Source organism: Dreissena polymorpha, chromosome 6 (genome assembly GCF_020536995.1).
Source record: "Dreissena polymorpha isolate Duluth1 chromosome 6, UMN_Dpol_1.0, whole genome shotgun sequence".
In the NCBI taxonomy this organism is placed as follows: Eukaryota; Metazoa; Mollusca; class Bivalvia; order Myida; family Dreissenidae; genus Dreissena; species Dreissena polymorpha.
In genome coordinates, this window is record NC_068360.1 from 20,643,252 (window position 1) to 20,664,217 (window position 20,966).

General features: G+C 33.2%; 3 protein-coding genes across 6 annotated transcripts in view; 2 read left to right on the forward strand and 1 right to left on the reverse strand.

The window, feature by feature from the left end:
* LOC127835106 (uncharacterized) overlaps positions 1-17,470 on the forward strand; it is a 144,821-nt gene extending 127,351 nt beyond the window's left edge. Inside the window, exons 1-3 of one of the 4 annotated variants that reach the window (XM_052361421.1) lie at positions 13,236-13,271; positions 14,694-15,502; positions 16,921-17,459. In XM_052361421.1, coding sequence (XP_052217381.1) covers positions 15,160-15,502; positions 16,921-17,339 — 762 coding nt within the window. In that variant the 5' untranslated portion in view covers positions 13,236-13,271; positions 14,694-15,159 and the 3' untranslated portion in view covers positions 17,340-17,459. The other 3 variants (XM_052361419.1, XM_052361420.1, XM_052361418.1) reach the window with 3 other exon arrangements.
* Positions 1-20,966, reverse strand: part of LOC127835110 (protein MIS12 homolog) — a 162,502-nt gene that overhangs the window by 115,502 nt on the left and 26,034 nt on the right. The window lies entirely within an intron of this gene.
* Positions 1-20,966, forward strand: part of LOC127835099 (uncharacterized) — a 327,076-nt gene that overhangs the window by 79,302 nt on the left and 226,808 nt on the right. The window lies entirely within an intron of this gene.

Below are 20,966 nucleotides of genomic sequence, written 5' to 3' on the forward strand. Positions count from 1 at the left end.
AAATCATATTATCCTGGTATTGACAGTCAGTTGCATGAGTGACCTTCGACCAATGTTATGACTGCCTATCTCTATTTAAATTAGTGTTTAAATAAGATTACTGGTATATATTTTCTGTCCAGTTGGTAAATGCTTTTCATTGCTTTATTTCAAATAACTTTTTAAAACATTTATTTATAAGACATTAAACTAGAGCATAAAAGACATATTTTAATGCTGCTTATGGCAATAACAGTTTTATCAGAATCACAGAATGTAATTAACCTGTGTTCTTGTTCAAAGTTCGATTTGTATTACTGTACTACACGGTTATTCTTCACGCAATTTTGTCACCGCTTTCAGACGTATTAAAGGATTTATTCTTAAGTCATCGGCACACTCTGCAAGAAAAACAGTTTTTATGCACTAAAGATTTTTGCAAATGTGTTTCAATAACTTGAGATATTTTAAAAAACAAAGGTCTTAACGTTGTGATTGCATTCTGACCAGCCCATGTGTAAAGCCCTTAAAACCTCATCGATTCTGCACCCTGTATATGGTTAATTACATATAAACATATGCGTAATTAATAACGCGATACTTAAAAGGGCAATTAAATGAAATATTTTACTTTAAAAATACTCAACCGTATACGTAAAAATAATTTCCGACAAAAATGCGCTAAAAAACTAACATCGATTGATCATTTTCTCAAATGAAAACGAATTGTTTGTACAATAACTTGAGGTCATATATAAAGTTATCTTAATAAACAGATAACATGAAAGTGTAGATATTAGCGAAGATAATCAGACTACATTGCTGAATATAACGACGCACACATATCTAAGCAGCGGAAAATGAAATCAAAACAGGTACTTATTGTATACAAGGACACATATACAAGCATGTGGAATTAAGTTGTATGTGGCTTATCCGGAATACTGCTAGGGGTCTTGTTGTCTACGGACCACGGACCGTCGGTCTATAAGAGGTAAAATTACTGAAAAGACTTATTCGGGTTGAAGTATAACTGAAAGACACGTTTGAAAAGATTACTGAAACAAATGTGAGGACAAAGGATGCCAGCGTCAAGCTCAACGAAGCCTTACATGCACATTTGGACGTTATGACGCAAAGTCTGCATTATAATGTTAAAGCCTTCTTTGATACTGCTACATTAAATGTCTCTGTGGCTGTTATGGAAATGCACTCCACAATAAGGACACTAGCTTGCAGTTACGTTGACAAGGTCGAGTTTTTCATCGATACTGCTACCAAGAATATAACTACAACTTTTGATAAAATGAACTCTTAAATCACGTCGTTCATTGAACAGAAAGGTAACCAATTATGGCAAATAATTTGTTATGTAACACAGGTCAAAAATTACATCGAGTTGTCTTCAGGAAAGATTCGTACATTTGTGTATATTACTTAACATTTGATCAAGATACCTGACCACTTGGCCCAAACTCGGATAACATAGTTGCCATCACTTGATATGAACCCCGACTGAAAGAGGAAAATACTGGGAATATGTTATATTTGACTTTGGTTTCTGATCTTAGGGTTTCACCTGCTTCCTATTACTTCACTACATCCGTATCGTTTCTGCCAAAAACCTAGTTTATACATAAATGGTTGGCACGAGCCATGCCTTCCTCTGGACAAAGCGATAATGATTGATTTCTTTAAATTGACACTGAATTGTTAACTTGAAAAAATGACAAAGTGATTAGTTTGTTTTGCTTGAGTCATGCTATTTTAATATAATTTTTATCAGACACAAAGGAATATTATAGTTCCAGAATATAAAACCAGCATAAGCGTTTACAATGTGCAATCAAGATTACTTTAAAGTGAATATTAGCCATCGTCTATAAACGTTTATTTATACGACGTGTATTTTACTTTAACTGTGTCAATGATATTAGGTCAAGGGCGTATGTCTTTTTAATAAAATCTTCCCAGAATGATCATCATTTTTTTATCTTAAAACCCGCTGGCTGACGAAAGACTTAAATGCACATGCCAAAGTGTGATGAGTTTATATGTTTGACTATCAAATACTACTTCGACGTTAGGACAGTCTGCTTAGTTCTAGAATACAACATGCCGTCGGTTAAACATAATTATTGCGTTAATTTTCGATCGACGTTTGAAAAATATATGCCTAAGACAAAGTGCTTTTTGTCGATTTCTAACAATTGACAATCACTTTAGATCTGGTGTTGGTGTGGGAAACACCGGATCACTTAAACGTTTTGCGCTCAACGGTAAAATATAACTAGACCCCATTAACATGGTTGTTACGTTAAATACGCCCTCCCATAAGGCATTTCATTTCGTTCATACATTTGAATATATATTCCTGATGGATTACAAAATGCTCTAGAGATAATGGTTGTTTTCTTTTTATTTGACATTTGACTCGTGATCATTGCCATAAAGGGATCTTTTCACGTTTTGGTAAATTGACAAAATTGTAAAAAGTTGCTTCAGATTCGTAAATTTATGATATTTGTGAGGAAACAGTATTACCGAACATTTACTATGGTCTAATATAGCCATTATATGCATCTTTTGACGATTTTAAAACCTAAAAATTATAATGCGTTGCAACGCGAAACGATTGAATAATTTGGAGAGTTCTGTTGTTGTCGTTAAATTTTGTGACACTACGAAGATTGCTTTTATAAGGTATAAAATACGTCATCTATGTATACTCGGCAGAATAGCCGAGAGGATAAGAGCGTTTTTAGCGTTTTTACTTCACGACCTCGGCAGGACTCCAGGGGTCACTGGTTCGAAACCTGCTCCAGGCAAGTTTTTTTTCCTTTTTTAAATTTTATTCTTTATTTTTTACTGCAGCTTTTACGATCAAATGTTTACATTTATCAATATAAAGCATTTAATGAATAACTTCAGAACATGCCCTAATCTGTGAAAAGGCCCCTTTAAACCTAGGGTCGTGGATGTAATGCGTGCCACTCCGTCGCACAATACTTATTATGTCTGTCAAATTATGTTTGAAAACATCCATGATGAACAAAGAAATTCGTATATAAGACCTTGGGTTTTGACCGTATGACCCGGTTTTTGTGAGCGATATTCCGTGTCATCGCACTTTTCAATTATATTCATTGACAATCAATCCATGATGGGCAAAGAAATGCTCTGAACAACGTGTTTAGGACTAAATTATTACAGATAACCTTTTCCCTTGTAATGTGGCATTTAACATTTGACATAGAGACATGTTCCTTGCCACGTTGATAAAGTAATTTTAAACTATATTTATACTAGGGAAAGTGAAACTCCTGAAAAAAATGTATGCGCTGATTTCTTTTATTTGACCCATTTCCATTCTGAACGAATAAATACTTCGGCGAAAGTACTCTTGATCACCAATTTCGTTGCAATGTAACATTGGCCAGGGCATTGATCCTTGTGCGCTCCGCATTTTATTGACATTCTTGTTATATCTGTCCAGTTCTTACATTATCCACAAGCAACCCGAAGGTCTGACATAAAGCATGATTCCAGTATAAACCTATTAAAATTTGCTTGCACTGGCATATAATAACACGTTTTAGTAGTCAATAACCTTTTTTGTCATGCACCTAATATGGTTATAATCAATGAATTGTTAACAGATTTTCGTATTTAAAAAGTAATTAAATAAATGAATTTATTAGCAAATATATAATATATGAAATAGTTTATAATAATAATAATAGTTACAAGAAAAACAATGGCTAAAATGTGCATGCGCTTGGGTTCGGACGTCTTATGAACAAAGAGAGCCTGCTACCGCTTAAACATTCAAGCTTTTAAATTGTTTTGTAGTTGAAGCGGTATGTCTGAATGACACGTTTTAATAACTATCGAGGAAACGTGTAACCACTGCAATATTTTTTTCTGATTAAGATTGATTATAATCAATAAAGCAACATATATTTTTAACTTTTATTTGAACATTATACTAAATTATATTTGAAGTATTCAATTTTCTTTTGATGGTATGAGAATTGTATTTGAAAAATATCATTTTGCCAGACTTAAAACAAGCTCTTAATGGCAGTTCCATTCCACCATACACATGTTTGGGAGCGATAAAAAACAAAACTATACAACAATTATAGAGCTGCTGCAACGAGCAAACTAATTCAATCGGAAATGTAGCTGTATTGAATACTCTTAAAATATATTACATTATAGGTTACCAACGTAGGGGGAATACTCGGCCGTATCAAATCCTTACAATAACACATGCAACCGCCATGAAATTATGCATAGTTTGAAAATTGAAAAAATGGACTATATTACAGGTGCTCATAGCCAGTAAATACCGTTTTTGATAAAAAGTATAACACTGACTAGATATTTCCTCATATTGGTTTTCGCAGTGTGTTGTAAAAAGTTCACACTTAAAACAACATATTGATACTAAATATATTTATAATTTTACATTAACATTTAAATGGTATGCCATATATAGAAACACAAAAGGACCAAGGTGATCGGTAATGTGATTTCTCGGACCCTTTATTCAAAATATTACTGTATACATGCGACTACAATGACCGATTGTCGAAATATGTAATGTAATATGTAGCAAGGTGATACAAAAAAATGTCAACCTTAGGACGTTACCAGTTATTACCACCTCGGTATGTTTTCTTAAACTACTACAAAATGGTTTCGTATAAATTGTTTGTTTGATGTTATATTTATATTCAAGGCAATATAAATCGTGTGGTTGTTGCCAGTTTTTATCATAGGGGTCATGATTAGAAAAGTCCTTATTGAAAAAAAATATGGATACTCCGTTGTTTCATAGAAGTTATTTTATTATTATTATTATTGTTTTACGATTATTACGATTATTATCTACAGAAACTAAATTTACCTAATGAAAACCAAAAATAACATATGCATAAAACATTAGAAATAGTGCAATGTAGGCGTTTGTTCTTTCAGCGAGACTTGCAGTGGACGTATTGCTGCCAAACCTTGACAAATCGAATATTAGATCATAATATTGCATTAACATAAGATCACTTATTCAACGAAAGTGAGGAACTTTAACACGATATAATTATTATGTAGCAGTTTGGATACATGTATCTGGTAAAATCCATCTATAATATTTTTGTAGCACCCATAGTTTGATACAAAATATCCTAAATATTATAATGTTTGGGTATACACTCAAAATAACTCGACCCATGGGTACGGTTTTGTTTCTATTTATATTTTTAGCTCATCAATCATGCAAACTTCAATGAAGAAAGCCACGATAACTTCACTTCAACCAGCATTCAATTATGATCTTAAATGAGTTGTTTCTAAGGTAGCACAATAATAATGACCATAACTTAAGGCAATCAATAATGTCACTGGTATCATCGTTTAATATAATTTATATTATAAAATATGTATTGTAAACATTACCAAATATACACAATTAATTTAATTCAACTGTGTAACGTCTTATGACGCATAAAACAATATTGTGTTCTTTAAATCATCAGATCATCCACGAAAATTATGACGTTTCAACTCGGGTTTCTACATTGTAGGCCTCATTCTCGATTCGTTTTATCAAGGGAGGCAACTCCTGCGTATCTCGAATTCGGAAATGTATAAAGGATCAAGAATCCTTTTAATGAAAATAAGCCATTCAATTGTATCAACACAACAGCATACCGACATTACGACTCGTGAAACAACTAGCATGTTGACATGTTCACGATACAAGTGTTATTTACAAATGACGTGCCATATTGTGATGTTACTATTTCAATATAATAATTAAATTATATTTAAGGGCATATTACAATTTGATTAAATGAATGATATGCAATACAATTAAAATACATACATTCTAAAGGGCCAATTTGTACTAGATTATTTTCTGGCTTTAAAGGGGGGTCTCTGTCAATGTGCATACTTTATATTACAAAGTAATTAACCACTTTCGTAAATCAGATATAAATGTTTTTTTGTTTACCAAGTAACAATTGAAAAAATGTATTTAAAAAAATACCTAATGACAATGTATGCTAGATTAACAAATAATGCCTTTTTTCAAAAACATTTGGATATGGGTGCATTTAATCATCCACGACTGAAAATAAATAATTTATTTTTAGTTATTGTATTCTTCGCAACATAAATATTTTAGAAATATGTGTACGTTAAACGTTTATTAAAATTTAGTATGCTAATTTATGTAGTTATCTGATGTCATTTGGCCTATATGTTTTCATCTTTGCACGCACTATTTTCTGAATGTTGTTTTCAAATGACTATCATTCTTATCAATACAATCATAATTTAGTATTTTTAGTCATATATGTTTTCTAAATATAATTTATGTCACCAAGCTAAGGAAACAAAACAGTCAAATATATGAAATGTAGGGTCACTTTTGGACATTGCATGTACTAAAAGCAGTATGCAGGTTACTTTCCTGAATTTTAAAATCTCAGCCCTGTATTCTTTAGCTGCACAAATTTCTCTTATGAAGGTGAAAGTTCTTGATTGTTTGGTATTGTTTAACTATATGTAGGAAATTAAGTTTGGTAAGCTATAGCGACCAATAACTTGTATCCACATGTCCCCGATTGTTGTATACATTTCACATAATTATTTTGAGTATGCTTATCGATGCATAAAGTATTAAATATGCATAACCTCAACAAAGAAACATCTATGAATTGATTTAAAAATAAAAGATTATTTATCAGCTTTCTAAGCGTTCAATATGACATAATGAGGCAATATGTCTGGATAATGTTTTGATTGAACAGGTTTTCATTGTTCATAATGCAGCCATTGGACTCACGAAACTCTTAAAGTATCTATTTTCTATTGCACTCTGTTTGATGGTTAAGCCTTAGTCCAACAAGAGTCTCCAATCTTCGAAATCCCGCTTTGTATGGGAATTTCCTGACCAATAAGGCCTCGAACACCATGCTTCATAGTTGGATGCCTTAACCATACCCACGGAAACATTGTTTGTAGTACATGAAGTAAATAGGACCTTCATTACCAAGTATTACATATCATATCATAGCATTGATTCGGGTTTGTGAACTTACAGGTAAAATCAGCCCAATTATCAATGCTAATCAAGCGCATGGTTTTGGACCACATGATTAAATATGAGTAACATCATAGAGTATAAGAGAACAAGAACACGAATCTTACAGTATTAAAGCGACACTGGAGTTACCTCATGACGAATAACTCTATGAATTATATATTGTACGCAACTTTAATAAATTTCCTTATCTGTATAAGTGCAATATCAGGTAATCAGATCCAGTTCCACTTGTCACAACATTATAAAGATTGCATGAAACATCCACCAAAAGTTCAACCTCTGGTTAACAATTTTACACATCAACAAATGTTTCTTCATATGTATACCAATATTTCTGAATATCGTATGTTCTTTTGGATTTATTGCAATACTATTCACTAGGCGACATTGCAGCAGTGCGAGATACCTGTATTGATAAAATATTTCAAGTGCAAACAAGTCTGTTGTATTTCTACATAATTATACATAAATATTACTTTCAATCAAAACAGCTCTATCCAGCTTCAGTTGAAACCTTTTTATTTGAGCTCGATTGCATCAAAAGCCTGAGGCTTCTTGAGACATTCCTGAGTCCGTCTCCTTGGTAGGACCAGTAATAGCTGTCTTTGTGGTCATCTAATGAATGCCCTCACTTAAGTAATTGATCAAGAGACCTCGCAGTGGCTAGACTGACACCATATTCACTAAGCCGCAGCCACTTTAACAGCTTTCAACTCCTGAGGCTGAACACCATCCACAAAAGCATTTTGTTACATCAAGAAATGAATAAGATATCATTGTTCGGCTGAATGCTTTAAACAAATAATTATGACGTGTTTGTATACAATAATGTCCTGATATGTATTGATTTATTACATACATGGTTAGAAAAACTAATTGCATGGTTATCAAATAAGCTTTTGCCCGTAAATTAGAATAATAATAATGACAATAATAATGATAATGATAATAATAATAATAATAATGATAATAATGGAGATAATGATAATAATTATAACAAATATAATAATATTAATCATCATTATTAATTTTATAATAATTATAATAATAATCATCATTAATATAATAATAATAATAATAATAAGAATAATAATAATAATAATAATAATAATAATAATAATAATAAAAAAAATAATAATGAAATATGTTAAATAATAATAATACTAACAATTATATTTATAATAATAATAATAATGCCTATTATAATACTTATACTTGTACCTATACATATATAACACTATTGACTTCATCTAAATAGTATATTACACTTAAAGGGGCCTTTCACAGATTTTGGCATGTTTTGAAGTTTTTCATTAAATGCTTTATATTGGTAAATGTAAACATTGGATCTAAAAAAGCTTCAGTAAAAATCAAGAATAAAATTGAATAAAAGGTAACCCTCAGCAGGGCTCGAACCACTGACACCTGGAGTCCTGGACTAAAAAGTCTACCACGTAGACCACTCGGCCATCCTTCTTTATACAATGACATATGTTTTTATACTTTATGTAAGCAATCGTGGTAGTTTCACAAAATGTTACGACAACAACAGAACTCTCCAAATTATTAATTCTTTTCGCGTTGCAACGCTTTATAATTTTCAGGTTTTTTAATCGTCAAAAGATGCATATAACCGCTATTTTAGAGCATGGTAAATGTTCAGTATTACTGTTTCCTCACAAATATCATAACTAAAACGAAAATGTGCGAATTTGAAACAACTTTTTTCAATTTTGTCAATTTACCCAAACGTGAAGACCCCTTTACAACTGTTTTCATTCGGACTTTACGTAGCCACTTGGTTATATATGCAAAGCCTAACAGCTTGTGTGTGGAATATATAAATCACAGATTTTTATCTCTGACATATCGACTGACGACAGCTGTGGTCTAACTCTCTATTTATCCGTATTGAATATTGCATTTCAATACCTAACAAAGATTGATTAGTCTAAACTTCAGTGATAACGGGATGAAATCTGTAAAAGCCTTCTTTTGCCCCGTTGAATTTAAACGTACGTCTTTATACTTGTGATTATTTTGCATGGCACTTGATAGTAAGCGTTTTGTTATGCCGCGCGTTTCTAGCTTGAAAACGTAAAATAAATATTATAAAAAAAACTATAGAATTGTAATGTGAAAGCCCGAGCAAGTACATCGTAAATATAAGCAATAATAACTGATACATGAACAAAAATAGACATGAATAAACATACACATAAAAACAGAAGAAAGCTTACCATCACATATTCCCTATAACTTATGTTCGCCATCTTGCACATACAGACTCGAAACGCTTGGCAAAAAACGCTTACTTTATTGATTTTTTTCGCGTCAAATTTTCAAGTCATATCCTCCGTACTCCATTTACCGGTGTACCCGAATTACCGGTGATGTTTGTAAATACGCTACTACGACACAGAACGCGCATTTTCATTTACAACTTCCGTCGGAGACTGTTTACTATTTTTGCCGGTAGCTGTCAAAACGAAAATTCCTCTAAATAATGTCTTTTTTTCGGGTAAGTAGGAATTAAAACACGAATTCCCATGTATTTTTTCATTATTTGCACACACAATCTGGTTGATCATTCAGTTTTCTCATGAAAACTATCGTTTTGAAAAGTCCGTCTGCAAATGTTTACATCATTGTGTACACACCGGTCTTACTGACCTGTGTAATAACGCGCAAGGAATTGTGGGTAGCACTTCTTTTACAAGTGAAAAGTAAAAAGCGAAAGTACGTCAAGTAATCGTGCTTCTGAAAATCTTAATATAGATTCAAAATCGCTTTTAAACATATTAAATAACATTTCTTTAAACAACATTCCATGTTAAACACATATTTAATACATTTTTTTCTCATTATAAAAAATATTCATTCCTACGCGGAACTATTTTTGCGGAAGCACAAATCCCCAAATCAGGGGAATGTGATGCGTCCTAGCATAGAGGTGACACTAACGTAGTGACGTCACCATCTATGTATAGAATGTGTTCACATAGTAGACAACAGGTGCGCGTTCCCATAACCCTGATGTACAGGTCACATAACCCCAAACCGGAACTCCTGTTTTTAGGGTTACATGCAGTTAGTTTTATACTTAGCACACATTGTTGAGTGCATGGTGCCTAGGATTTGTAAAATACATTGCAAATGGTTACTTTTGGTATCAAATTGAAGGTATATTTGTAAGCAATAAGAAAATAAGCCATTTTTGTGCTCTACTTCTTGTGTTGATGGTTCCCGGCTTTGAAAGTAGGTCATACTATTTGAGCCCAAAATGGTTGTCTGCACAGCTGTCAAAACCGGTTTACCTATTCTAAGGTAAATATTTTGAGTTAGCACACATAGAATTTAATGACATGCATTATCAAAAAATTATACATTTATCTTTCCAATGATGTATGATAGTATAGTGGGTATGCGCTTGATCATGGTAAAAATTGATATCGAACTTCAACTATTTAATATGTAATATAGAAATAATTAATTGCGCATGCGTAATTTTCAAGCACATCCGACCAAGTTAGTCGTCTGCCAGAATTTTGACAATTGACCATCAAAAACTCTCTGTATTGCAAAACATAACTGCCAGATGTTATTTTGACCCAAATTAGGGCTGTTTGCAATTGGGCTGTTGCACTTGGGGTCATAAGGGGGGTAAATGCTGGAAAATCACACCGAAACCTGTTCCGGAGACATATTCTAAGACTACTTAAACACTCGGTATTATTTTTCAGTGACATTTTGACATTAATTGCATCAAGCTAAATAATGAAGCTAATACATGTCTTTATTTCATCTGTATTTATTATTATTGTTTACTTTTTGAGCCTTTTACTGTTAAAAAGGCCTGCCAATTTTGGACCGACACTGCTATCTGCCTTCGCCTTCAACCCCGTCAGGCAGATCTACTCATAATAACACTACTTTGCCTTATTTTTCCTGTTTGGATATCTTGCAGAGTTTATGTAAAATCAAGTATTCAGCTGAAAACACAAAAATGATAATAATATTATGCTTTCTTCCTGGAAGAATGTTGTTGTGATAGACCCTGCGTGAAAAACACCAGGGAATCTGTATTTAAGTGACCTCAATATTATGCGTAAACCTAAGTGTGCATTTGTAGGCGGTGTCGAAATGGGTCTTTAGCTCTGCCTGAACTGTCGTCCAATTGGCTTACAAGTCCGGCTGAAGTGACAGGCCATCAAAAACTGTACAGCACGACCGATTCGAAGATGGCCCTAAACACTCACCCAGTCGTGTCGAGAGGACCGGTGTCTTTGCCGGTTAGAACGGCGTTATTTTCAATTAAATCTAGTGTAAAATGATTTTTTTATATCCTGGCACACTTTTGTCACCAAAATTAGGAAAATTGGGTGTTTAACATTTACTGCAACTCTTAAACCACATTTTGTGGCGATAACTTTGCCAGTGTGCAAGAAAATGTGATGCCGGCGTGGTGAATTATTCTTTTGCAGCAAATAAAGCAACAAAGACTATTGAAAGCTTACTCTAATTGTATCTCACTTACATTAGTTGGCACCGTAATGGGTAAATGTGCACAAAATAACCTTTTGTTTTCATATATTACACGGAATTGAGCACCCGGGCCAGACTGACACTTTCCGGAGCCTGTCCGAGACGGAACGCGAGCCGAGGAATCATAGGTCCAGGTGTGACAAAAGACTTAAAGCTCATGTCTGACGATGATTTTTTTTAGTCAGGAAGTCAAGTGTGTTGTTTTTTCATGCAAACAAGCCCTTTTGTTGGGTCAAATGACATTAGAATTATTGCTTCTACATAGATTTAACCTAAAATGTGCCAATTTGTTTATTAAAAAGTTTGTTCGAATCCGGTTCAAAACCTGGTTTGATGCACAAATAATGCCACAGATGATTTTTTTCACTTATTAAGTCATATGTTACATCAGCTTTGGCTATTAGAATCGAAAGTGATGCCTTGTATGGAATCTAAGTGCTGCATGTATGATGTAACCAAGTTTGCCTTTTCTACCTTAATTCTTGACGCGAAACGCTGTTACGCATGGCGCTTTCAACGACAACTTTTATGAATAAATCTGTGTGTCATTGTATTAGAACTTTGTGATCTTTCTCAAAACAGCTTACACCTGTGGGAAAAGTGCCTTTAATTCAAATGTGAAGGGGTTGGGTTCTCTTAAAGGTCACATAACCCCAAACCGGAACTCCTGTTTTTAGGGTTACATGCAGTCAGTTTGATACTTAGCACACATTGTTGAGTCCATGGTGCCTAGGATTTGTAAAATAAATTGCAAATGGTTAGTTTTGGTATTAACTTGAAGGTATAATTGTAGGCAATAAGAAAATAAGCCATTTTTGAGCTCTACTTTTTGTGTTGATGGTTCCCGGCTTTGAAAGTAGGTCATACTATTTGAGCCCAAAATAGTTGTCTGCACAACTGTCAAACCCGGTTTGCCTATTCTAAGGTAAATATTTTGAGTAAGCACACATAGAATTTAATGACATGCATTTTTTTCAAAAGATTATGCATTTATCTTTCCAATGATGTATGATAATATAGTGGGTATGCGCTTGATCATGGTAAAAATTGATATCGAACTTCAACTATTTTATATGTAATATAGAAGGAAATTAATTGCGCATGCGTAACCTACATATCTTCTCTATGCATTACTGAGCGAAACTTCTCAATTGTCATGTAGACAAAGGAAAGGATGGGAAAATCACTGGTCAAGCCTGACTGAACAATTACATAAAGTGGACCTATGATGATCACATGCTTGACTGACTTCAACTCTTAGACTGGCCACAGGATCACTGCTTAATAAGTAAACCATTTAAACACCATGAGTTAAAGGGAAATATTAACATTAAAACTGAACAAATGAACAAAATACTTGAAATGAATGTTTAAACCTGTTGCATCATTCATATTTAATGCCATTTATTGTTTGAAAATTGATCACAACATGTTTTAAACTTTGTTGTTTGTTTGTATATATTCGACAGTACGGAAGTTTAGTTTAGTAAACTGTGATTTTCTGAAAATGTCTTTAGTCTGAGTGAAAACTATGTCATCACCGGTAATAGAAGTGAAAAGTAGAAACCAAAATGGCGTACAGTGACCTACTTCTATGATGGATTAAAATGTGTTTTCGTTAATATATATGGTAGGTTTCGTGTTTACTTGAGGAAAAATGAATGATTCTGATAATTATATGAATTTTTTTACGGAAGTTGCATTTAATATTATTTATTTACAAATGCATGCTTACGTCAACGGTAATACGGGTGCCCAGGATATATAAAAGTCGTACGTTGCAAGGCAATGATAGTCTGATGCCAATAGTGTTCATGAGAGCTTCAACAGAAATCTACTAAACCAGTTCGGTGCGTATTCTACAACGACAGACGTAGCAATCTAAAATAAAACAGGTAAACACGATTTTTTTAAATACTCAGAATTGCTAAATTGTATTGTTAAGTAGAAAATTGCCATCGGCTTTTCTGTGTGACATGGGGGATATAAGACCCACACTATTGGCATTTAACACACGTGTTCAAATTTTAAGATGAACAGTCTGATATGTTATTTAAATGCATTTACAAATACAAGTGAATATAAAAACAAAGTTTTGTTGAATAAATGAATATCAAACTACAACAATGTTAATACTACCGCAATTTCCGAGAGTTTCAAGCGTCAGTTTTTTTATACACATGACAGGTGTATGAATTCCAGCTGGGGAAATTTTTTTTTTCTTATTAAAGGCTCTATAAAGGTGAAGATCCGTAATAATTTACCGATTTTTAAATATTGTTTTCATATTTAATTTATAAAGATTATAAAAAACAATAGGTATATGCTATTGGACATTACAATAAAAAAATGAGCAATACAACTTGTTTTGAGCTCAAAATAAAGTGTCCTCCAAGTCAATTGTGTTTACAAACAATCAGTTTATTTACATCGCTGTTTACTCGGGAAAGAGAAAGTGAAAGTGACTCAGGTCATCAAAAATATAATGATGATTTTTTACGTTTTCCGGTATCACTCACAATGTAGGTCTCTTCTAAATGGTTAAAACGTTTGTAGTGATCTAATAAGTTACTTTCTGCTGGTAAAAAGCTGTTTAAAATAGAATTAAAATAGAATTTTCTTTCGGCTATATTTAGCATGTGTCATCGCTCTGAGGCTACACATCACGTTAGTTGCAAAAATGTAAACATTTCTTCCAATTATGAAACGGGCTTATCTTCCATAATTCTTGACAACTTTGTATCTAAGCTGTCTTATAAGCAGTTTTTATGCAAGAGTAACTGAAATCCGGTAAAAATTAGACCAGTTGATATGCATAATAATTGGATTTGTCACCTTTATAGAGCCTTAAAATATAAGAATGTCATTGTTTTTCGAAACAAATTGTTAGCGATCGGAAATGAAGGTGAATATGCCTTTCATTTAAATGTCCTTCTATTTTGACAAAATGATGTTTTAGATCTTAGTGTAACGCCCCTTTAATCAATTGTTAGCGATCGGAGATAAAGGTAATATGCCGTTCATTTACATGTCCTTTTATTTCATGACGCAGCTCTTACAATTCATCTGATGAAGGTTACCTTATCACGTTACAAGGATGTGGAATTTAGTTTTATGCGGCATATCAGGAATATTGTTAGGATTATTGATTTCTATGGAGCGCTCTAAATATTACTCCGATGAAACATTGCTGGAAAGAGTGAATAGAAACGAGTTGTTACTGAAAGGCGCATTGGAAAAATTTACTGAAACCAATGCAAAAGTTGAAAACACTTTTATGAAATTAAAGGAAGTCCATGCTGATGCCGAGATTAAGCTTAATAATGTCGTAAACATTATGGAAATAAAGAGACAGGAAACTTTGGTGCGAATAAAGGAAGTCAACGCTGATGCCGAGGTTAAGCTTAATAATGCCATAAACAATATGGAAATAAAGAAATCAGGACATTTTGGTGCGAATAAAAGAAGTAAACGCTGATGCCGATGCTAAGATTAATTATACCATAAAACATTTGGAAATGAAAAGACAGGACACTTTGGAGAGAATACAGGAAGTCACTGCTGATGCCGAAGTTAAGCTGAATAATGCCATTCAAAATTTGGAAATAAAGAGACAGGATCTTGAGAAAAAGGTGGAAGCATTCATTAACTCTGTAACAGTTGAAGACAATGCAGCTTATTTCGATTCACTCGTGATCCAAACTGATAATGAACTAAAGGCAAAAACACGATATTTCGATCAAACGGTTGGTGCTTTCATCGAATCTGCTTCACAGAATGAATATCGGGCTGTTACTGATAAGAAATCTGCAGTACTGTTACTTGTTAAAAGGTCCGCCGGTGAATTCGATATTATGAAAGGTAGTGCATTTTGTTATAAAAATACATGCAAACCTTATTATAAATATATATTCATGAAGACCACTTACCATTAAGCACATACGACTATGCAAATTGTTATGTTTTTAAAAAACATTGAAAAATCAATAATTATTATCACTAAAATACTATGGTAGCACATATGTGACATGTGTTTTATAAATGTTTTACCACAACTTAAAAGCTTATTTCTAAAATATGCAAATTACTCAGTAAGTAATAGGAAAGACAAAGCTTACTCACGAGACGACAATATTAAATCATAGGAACGTGTTTCCACTGATGAGAACGACTTGAAAAATCATGTAAACGAGGAAACGAACTAGTAATAACAACATAATCCATTGTCAATACACACGGCACAATCATTTTAACGCATGAAACTATATCACGCGAAATTATGTTAACCGTACTTGCATCCGTCATTTCGAAACATGCATATAACAACATGTATTCTAATTGGCTATTGTGTCTCACGAATAAATTGTTCATAAGAGATGGTTATCTCGTTCAAACCAGTTACTAAGTCATTTTCACGTTAGCAGGAGTATGTCGTGTCCGATTGTATGTGTACTACAAAGTTCTTGTATTTAACAATAAGTAATATCATATCATTATATTATACATGCATCAGTCTATTTAAATAATGGTTGTTATCAGTTCATGTTGTATCCCTTAACTGATATTTGTTTCTGCAAATGGTGATACTATTACATTTCTTTGTAACTCCATTGTCCAAGTTTTAACAATTATCTTATACATTAGCTCGTTCCTAATCAAGATAGCTATACAAAACACAATATTCACGCGGTAGCTGGTAGAGGACACGGGAATTTAACATCCTTGTTCTGATTAATCAATGACACTCCGGTAAGTTAGTAAATGAACCAGCATGTTTGGTTACAACGTTATACGACTGAATTAAATTATATTAACTTCCTGATGCTTAAGATAATATTGTTCAACAGCTGCAATGATGGTGCAGGGATAGGCTGGTTTTGTTTCTTATTGTATGCTAGTTCGTCAAGATTGGGTGTTCAGAACTCTGCCATGTGACGCTTCCAACTGACGTATGAAGACGTTCTTACGATTAAGTTATCTTGCGTGAACAATATAAGTCTTTGTAATAACCTAAATAAAAACAAGTATAGCTCCATTAGCGCCATCGTAAAAAGTATATTGGATTCGGTTCACATATTTGAAGAACTATGGTAGGATTTAATACATATGTGGAGGTCATTGGTCACTCAATAATAAAAAATATAAATACTGAATACATGTATACGTACCAGGAAACATTAATTCAATGCAATACATACAATCAATAAAATGAAACCTGAATATTCACGAATGAGTGCAAAAGAAAATGATGCCATATGTATGTTTGTCATATATTTCAGCACATGCACCGCTCATTAATTTTCAAGCTGTACTTGATTTGAGTGACGATAGCCATTTTTCAACCAACGACGCATTCGAGTTCAAAAACGTTTTGGCCAACGCTGGTGGAGGCTATAACCCTGCAACTGGACTCTTCACGGCTCCTGTAGCTGGAGTGTACATCTTCACTGTGCAACATTGTCCATACTATCACGGCGATGCCGGGTTTGAAATCGTTCAGGAAGGCAAGGCGTTAAAGAGATCAATTCACAAAAGCTGGGGCGAGTTCACAATTTGTGTCAACATGCAGATTGTCTCTAAGGTTGCCGAGGGAGATAGAGTCTGGGTGCGATCAACATATTATGACAGTATTAAATATCCGGATGACATTCGTTGGCACAGCTTTTCTGGTCTGTTAATTCATTCAATGGAGAAGTGATCATAGTTGAATAACACTATTATGGTAAATTATTGTCCGTTCGAAATGCACACAGTCAAAAACAATAGTACATCGCTCAATAGACAATCGATTGTACATCGCTCAATAGACAATCGAAACCCTCATTACACTCATTACCCTCATTACACTCATCCGTAATAATTTACCGATTTTTAAATATTGTTTTCATATTTAATTTATAAAGATTATAAAAAACAATAGGTATATGCTATTGGACATTACAATAAAAAAATGAGCAATACAACTTGTTTTGAGCTCAAAATAAAGTGTCCTCCAAGTCAATTGTGTTTACAAACAATCAGTTTATTTACATCGCTGTTTACTCGGGAAAGAGAAAGTGAAAGTGACTCAGGTCATCAAAAATATAATGATGATTTTTTACGTTTTCCGGTATCACTCACAATGTAGGTCTCTTCTAAATGGTTAAAACGTTTGTAGTGATCTAATAAGTTACTTTCTGCTGGTAAAAAGCTGTTTAAAATAGAATTAAAATAGAATTTTCTTGTTGTAGTAAGGAAAATTTTGACTATCGATGGATGAAAAGTCATATATTTCAAGGTGTGACTCGATTGCATATTAAAACAAGAAATAAACGACATCAATCGTTTTTACTAAAATATATGTCCCTTAAAACCAGATTGACTTTAAATTTATAAACTGTTATACGCGAACACATGACCAATCCATTGTCATCTATCATCAGTGGCAACTAAATGGTCGGGATGACAAAAGTTTATTTAACTAAACCCGACATTTGCGTGTGTAGTAATGTAAACGTGGTTTTCGTTAGAGAATATGCTAATGATGAAGAATCCAAATGATGCCGGGCTGGCATCTTTGGGGTTACAAGAAATTCAAGATGTCAAAGATGGCGGCCATTTTCGGTCTGATTTGTTTCAACATATACATATGCCTTATTTTATATAATATAAATGGTGGCAATATATGTTATGTCCAGCTTCCGCGGTGTTGGCATTTTTCTTACAAAGAAACTTGATAACAAAGTACATGATGTTTATTATGATGACAAAGGTAACCTTATTCTGATTGATCTTACATCTTGGAGAAACCAGAGTAACCATTATTACTATATACGGACCAAACACGGATAGCCCGTAATTTTATAACAATATTTTCCAGAGAATTGACATGATTGGCAATGATTCTTTCCTGATTTATGTGGATATTAATTAAGTTTTAGAGCCTACTCTCGATTATGATTATCATAAAACTGTAAATAAAAAAAATGCAAGACAAACGGTTTTATATCATATCGAAAAACGGAATCTGTCGGATCCATTGATAGTTACTTATCCAGTTCTGAAACGTTATACATGGATACGAGTAAGCCCTTTACAGAAAGCTATGCTTGATTTTTTCATTTCATCACCATATTGATTACCAGCAGTCCTTGGTTTAAACAATCTGCATAGCTTCCAATATGACCACTCAATTGTTATAATGTCGCTACAATTTACTAACTTTAAACATGGCAAAGGTCTCTGGAAGCATAATAATAGTCTGTTAGGAACCATAATAATAGTCTTTTAGGTGACATCGACTACTTAAACTCTATATATACAAATTAAAGTAGTAACACATCAATACATGGTCCCCTGTTTATAATTTTGATAGCATGTCTAAAATTGAAGATGAAGACATACAATGTGTTATTGATGATAATTTCTTTTTCGATTCTCTACTTATGGAAATTCGAGGCAACGCAATATGTTACAGTTCCAATAAAAAGAAATCTACAAACAATCGTGAACAGCAACTTAAGCTCGAAATTGAACAACTAGAAACAACGTTCACAGATGATCATGTTCAATATATTAATAGTTTAAAAGGTGTACTTAAAAGCATAAATTATGAAAAATTAAAAGGGTATTTTACACGGTCTATAGCAGAATGGGTTTAGAATGGCGAAAAACCCTCGACATTTTTGGTAACCGGTATATTAAGTACAATTTAACGTCTAAACCTATGACCAATTTAATTAATGAAAATGGAACTACAATAGATAAACAGGCTGACATTTTAAAAGAAACCGCCTTATTATATTAAAAAAAACTTTACCAATCTCAAAATCTAAATGTTAACGATGATGATTTAATAGTAATGTCAACAACATAGACATACCAAAACGTCCAAGTACACAGTTGTATAGTATAGAAGGGAAAATAACATTCAAAGAGAGTTCTATTGTTTAAAAAATTAAGGCAAATAAAAGCCCAGGTTCATCGGGTTTTAGAAATGACTTTTTTTAACATTTTGGCCAAAACTTGGCACCTTTGTTTGCAGCGCTCTGAACCACGCATTTGCAGAATTGGTGGCCAATAACGTTACTTAATACTGTATATTAAATCGGTTCGGAATGAATTGTAAACAAACTGAAGGTTTATATAGATAATAAGCAATGACCAAACTGGTTTTATTAAGGGTAGATTCATAGGAGAGAACACTAGACTCATTAACGACATACTTGACTACACCTATGAAAATGATATCCCGGGCTTGCTGTTGCTTATAGATTATGAAAAGGCCTTCGATTCTTTGTCATGGGCATTCGTAAAACGGACGCTATCGTGGTTTAATTTCGGTCTTGACATAATAAAATAGTTAAATGTATAGTATAAAAACGGAGTTTCGGCGGTAACGCAATATTGGTTTTTATTAGATTGTTTTCCTTTAAAACGTGGTTGCAGACACGGCGATCTGCTCAGTTGCTATACTTTTATACTTTGTGCTGAAATATTGTCAATTAAATTAAGGTCAAACCCTAACGTTAAGAGAATAAAAATTAATGACATAGAATACAATTGTCTAGTTTGCCGACGAGACTTCTATACTCCTGGATGGTTTTGCAGCTTCTCTACATGAAACTTAACATGTACTGTCACATTTCACACAGTGCTCTGGGTTAAAAATTAATTTTGACAAAACAAAAGTAGTCTGGATAGGTACAAATAAGTTTAGCCACGGACTCTAGATGACAATATACGCTCCGTGGTTTAGCTCAGAAAGCATTAAAACAAGATGGAAATTAAATTGGAACCAACAAACCTTTGACATGCTTTGCTTAACATTTCATATTGATCTTAAAAAATATAGAACCAAAATATGTTAACTAAAAAGTCAAAATAAAAGCCTTATTAAACAAGAGATGTGTTCGTCAGAAACACAATGCCCCCTACTGCGCCGCTTTGAAATAAATTTGTTTACCTTTGACATTGAAGGATGACCTTGATCTTGAACTTCCACAACTCAAAATGTGCAGCTTCATGAGATACATATGCATGCCAAATATCAAGTTGCTATCTTCAATATTGCAAAAGTTATGGCCAACGTTAAAGTGTTTTTTGACGGACGGACAGACTGACATACTGACTGACGGACAGTTCAACTGCTATATGCCACCCTACCGGGGCATAAAAACTGGTCTAGAAGGATTTTAACTCTCTGATAAGAAGAATTTAAGTAATTAAAACTTTAGCATTACCAATATTAAATCATCTCTTCGTTAACTTGCCTAATCCATCACTTAATTTGCTGGCCGAAATAAATGAACTATTTTTCAATTTTGTTTGGAATGGTAAAGCAAGA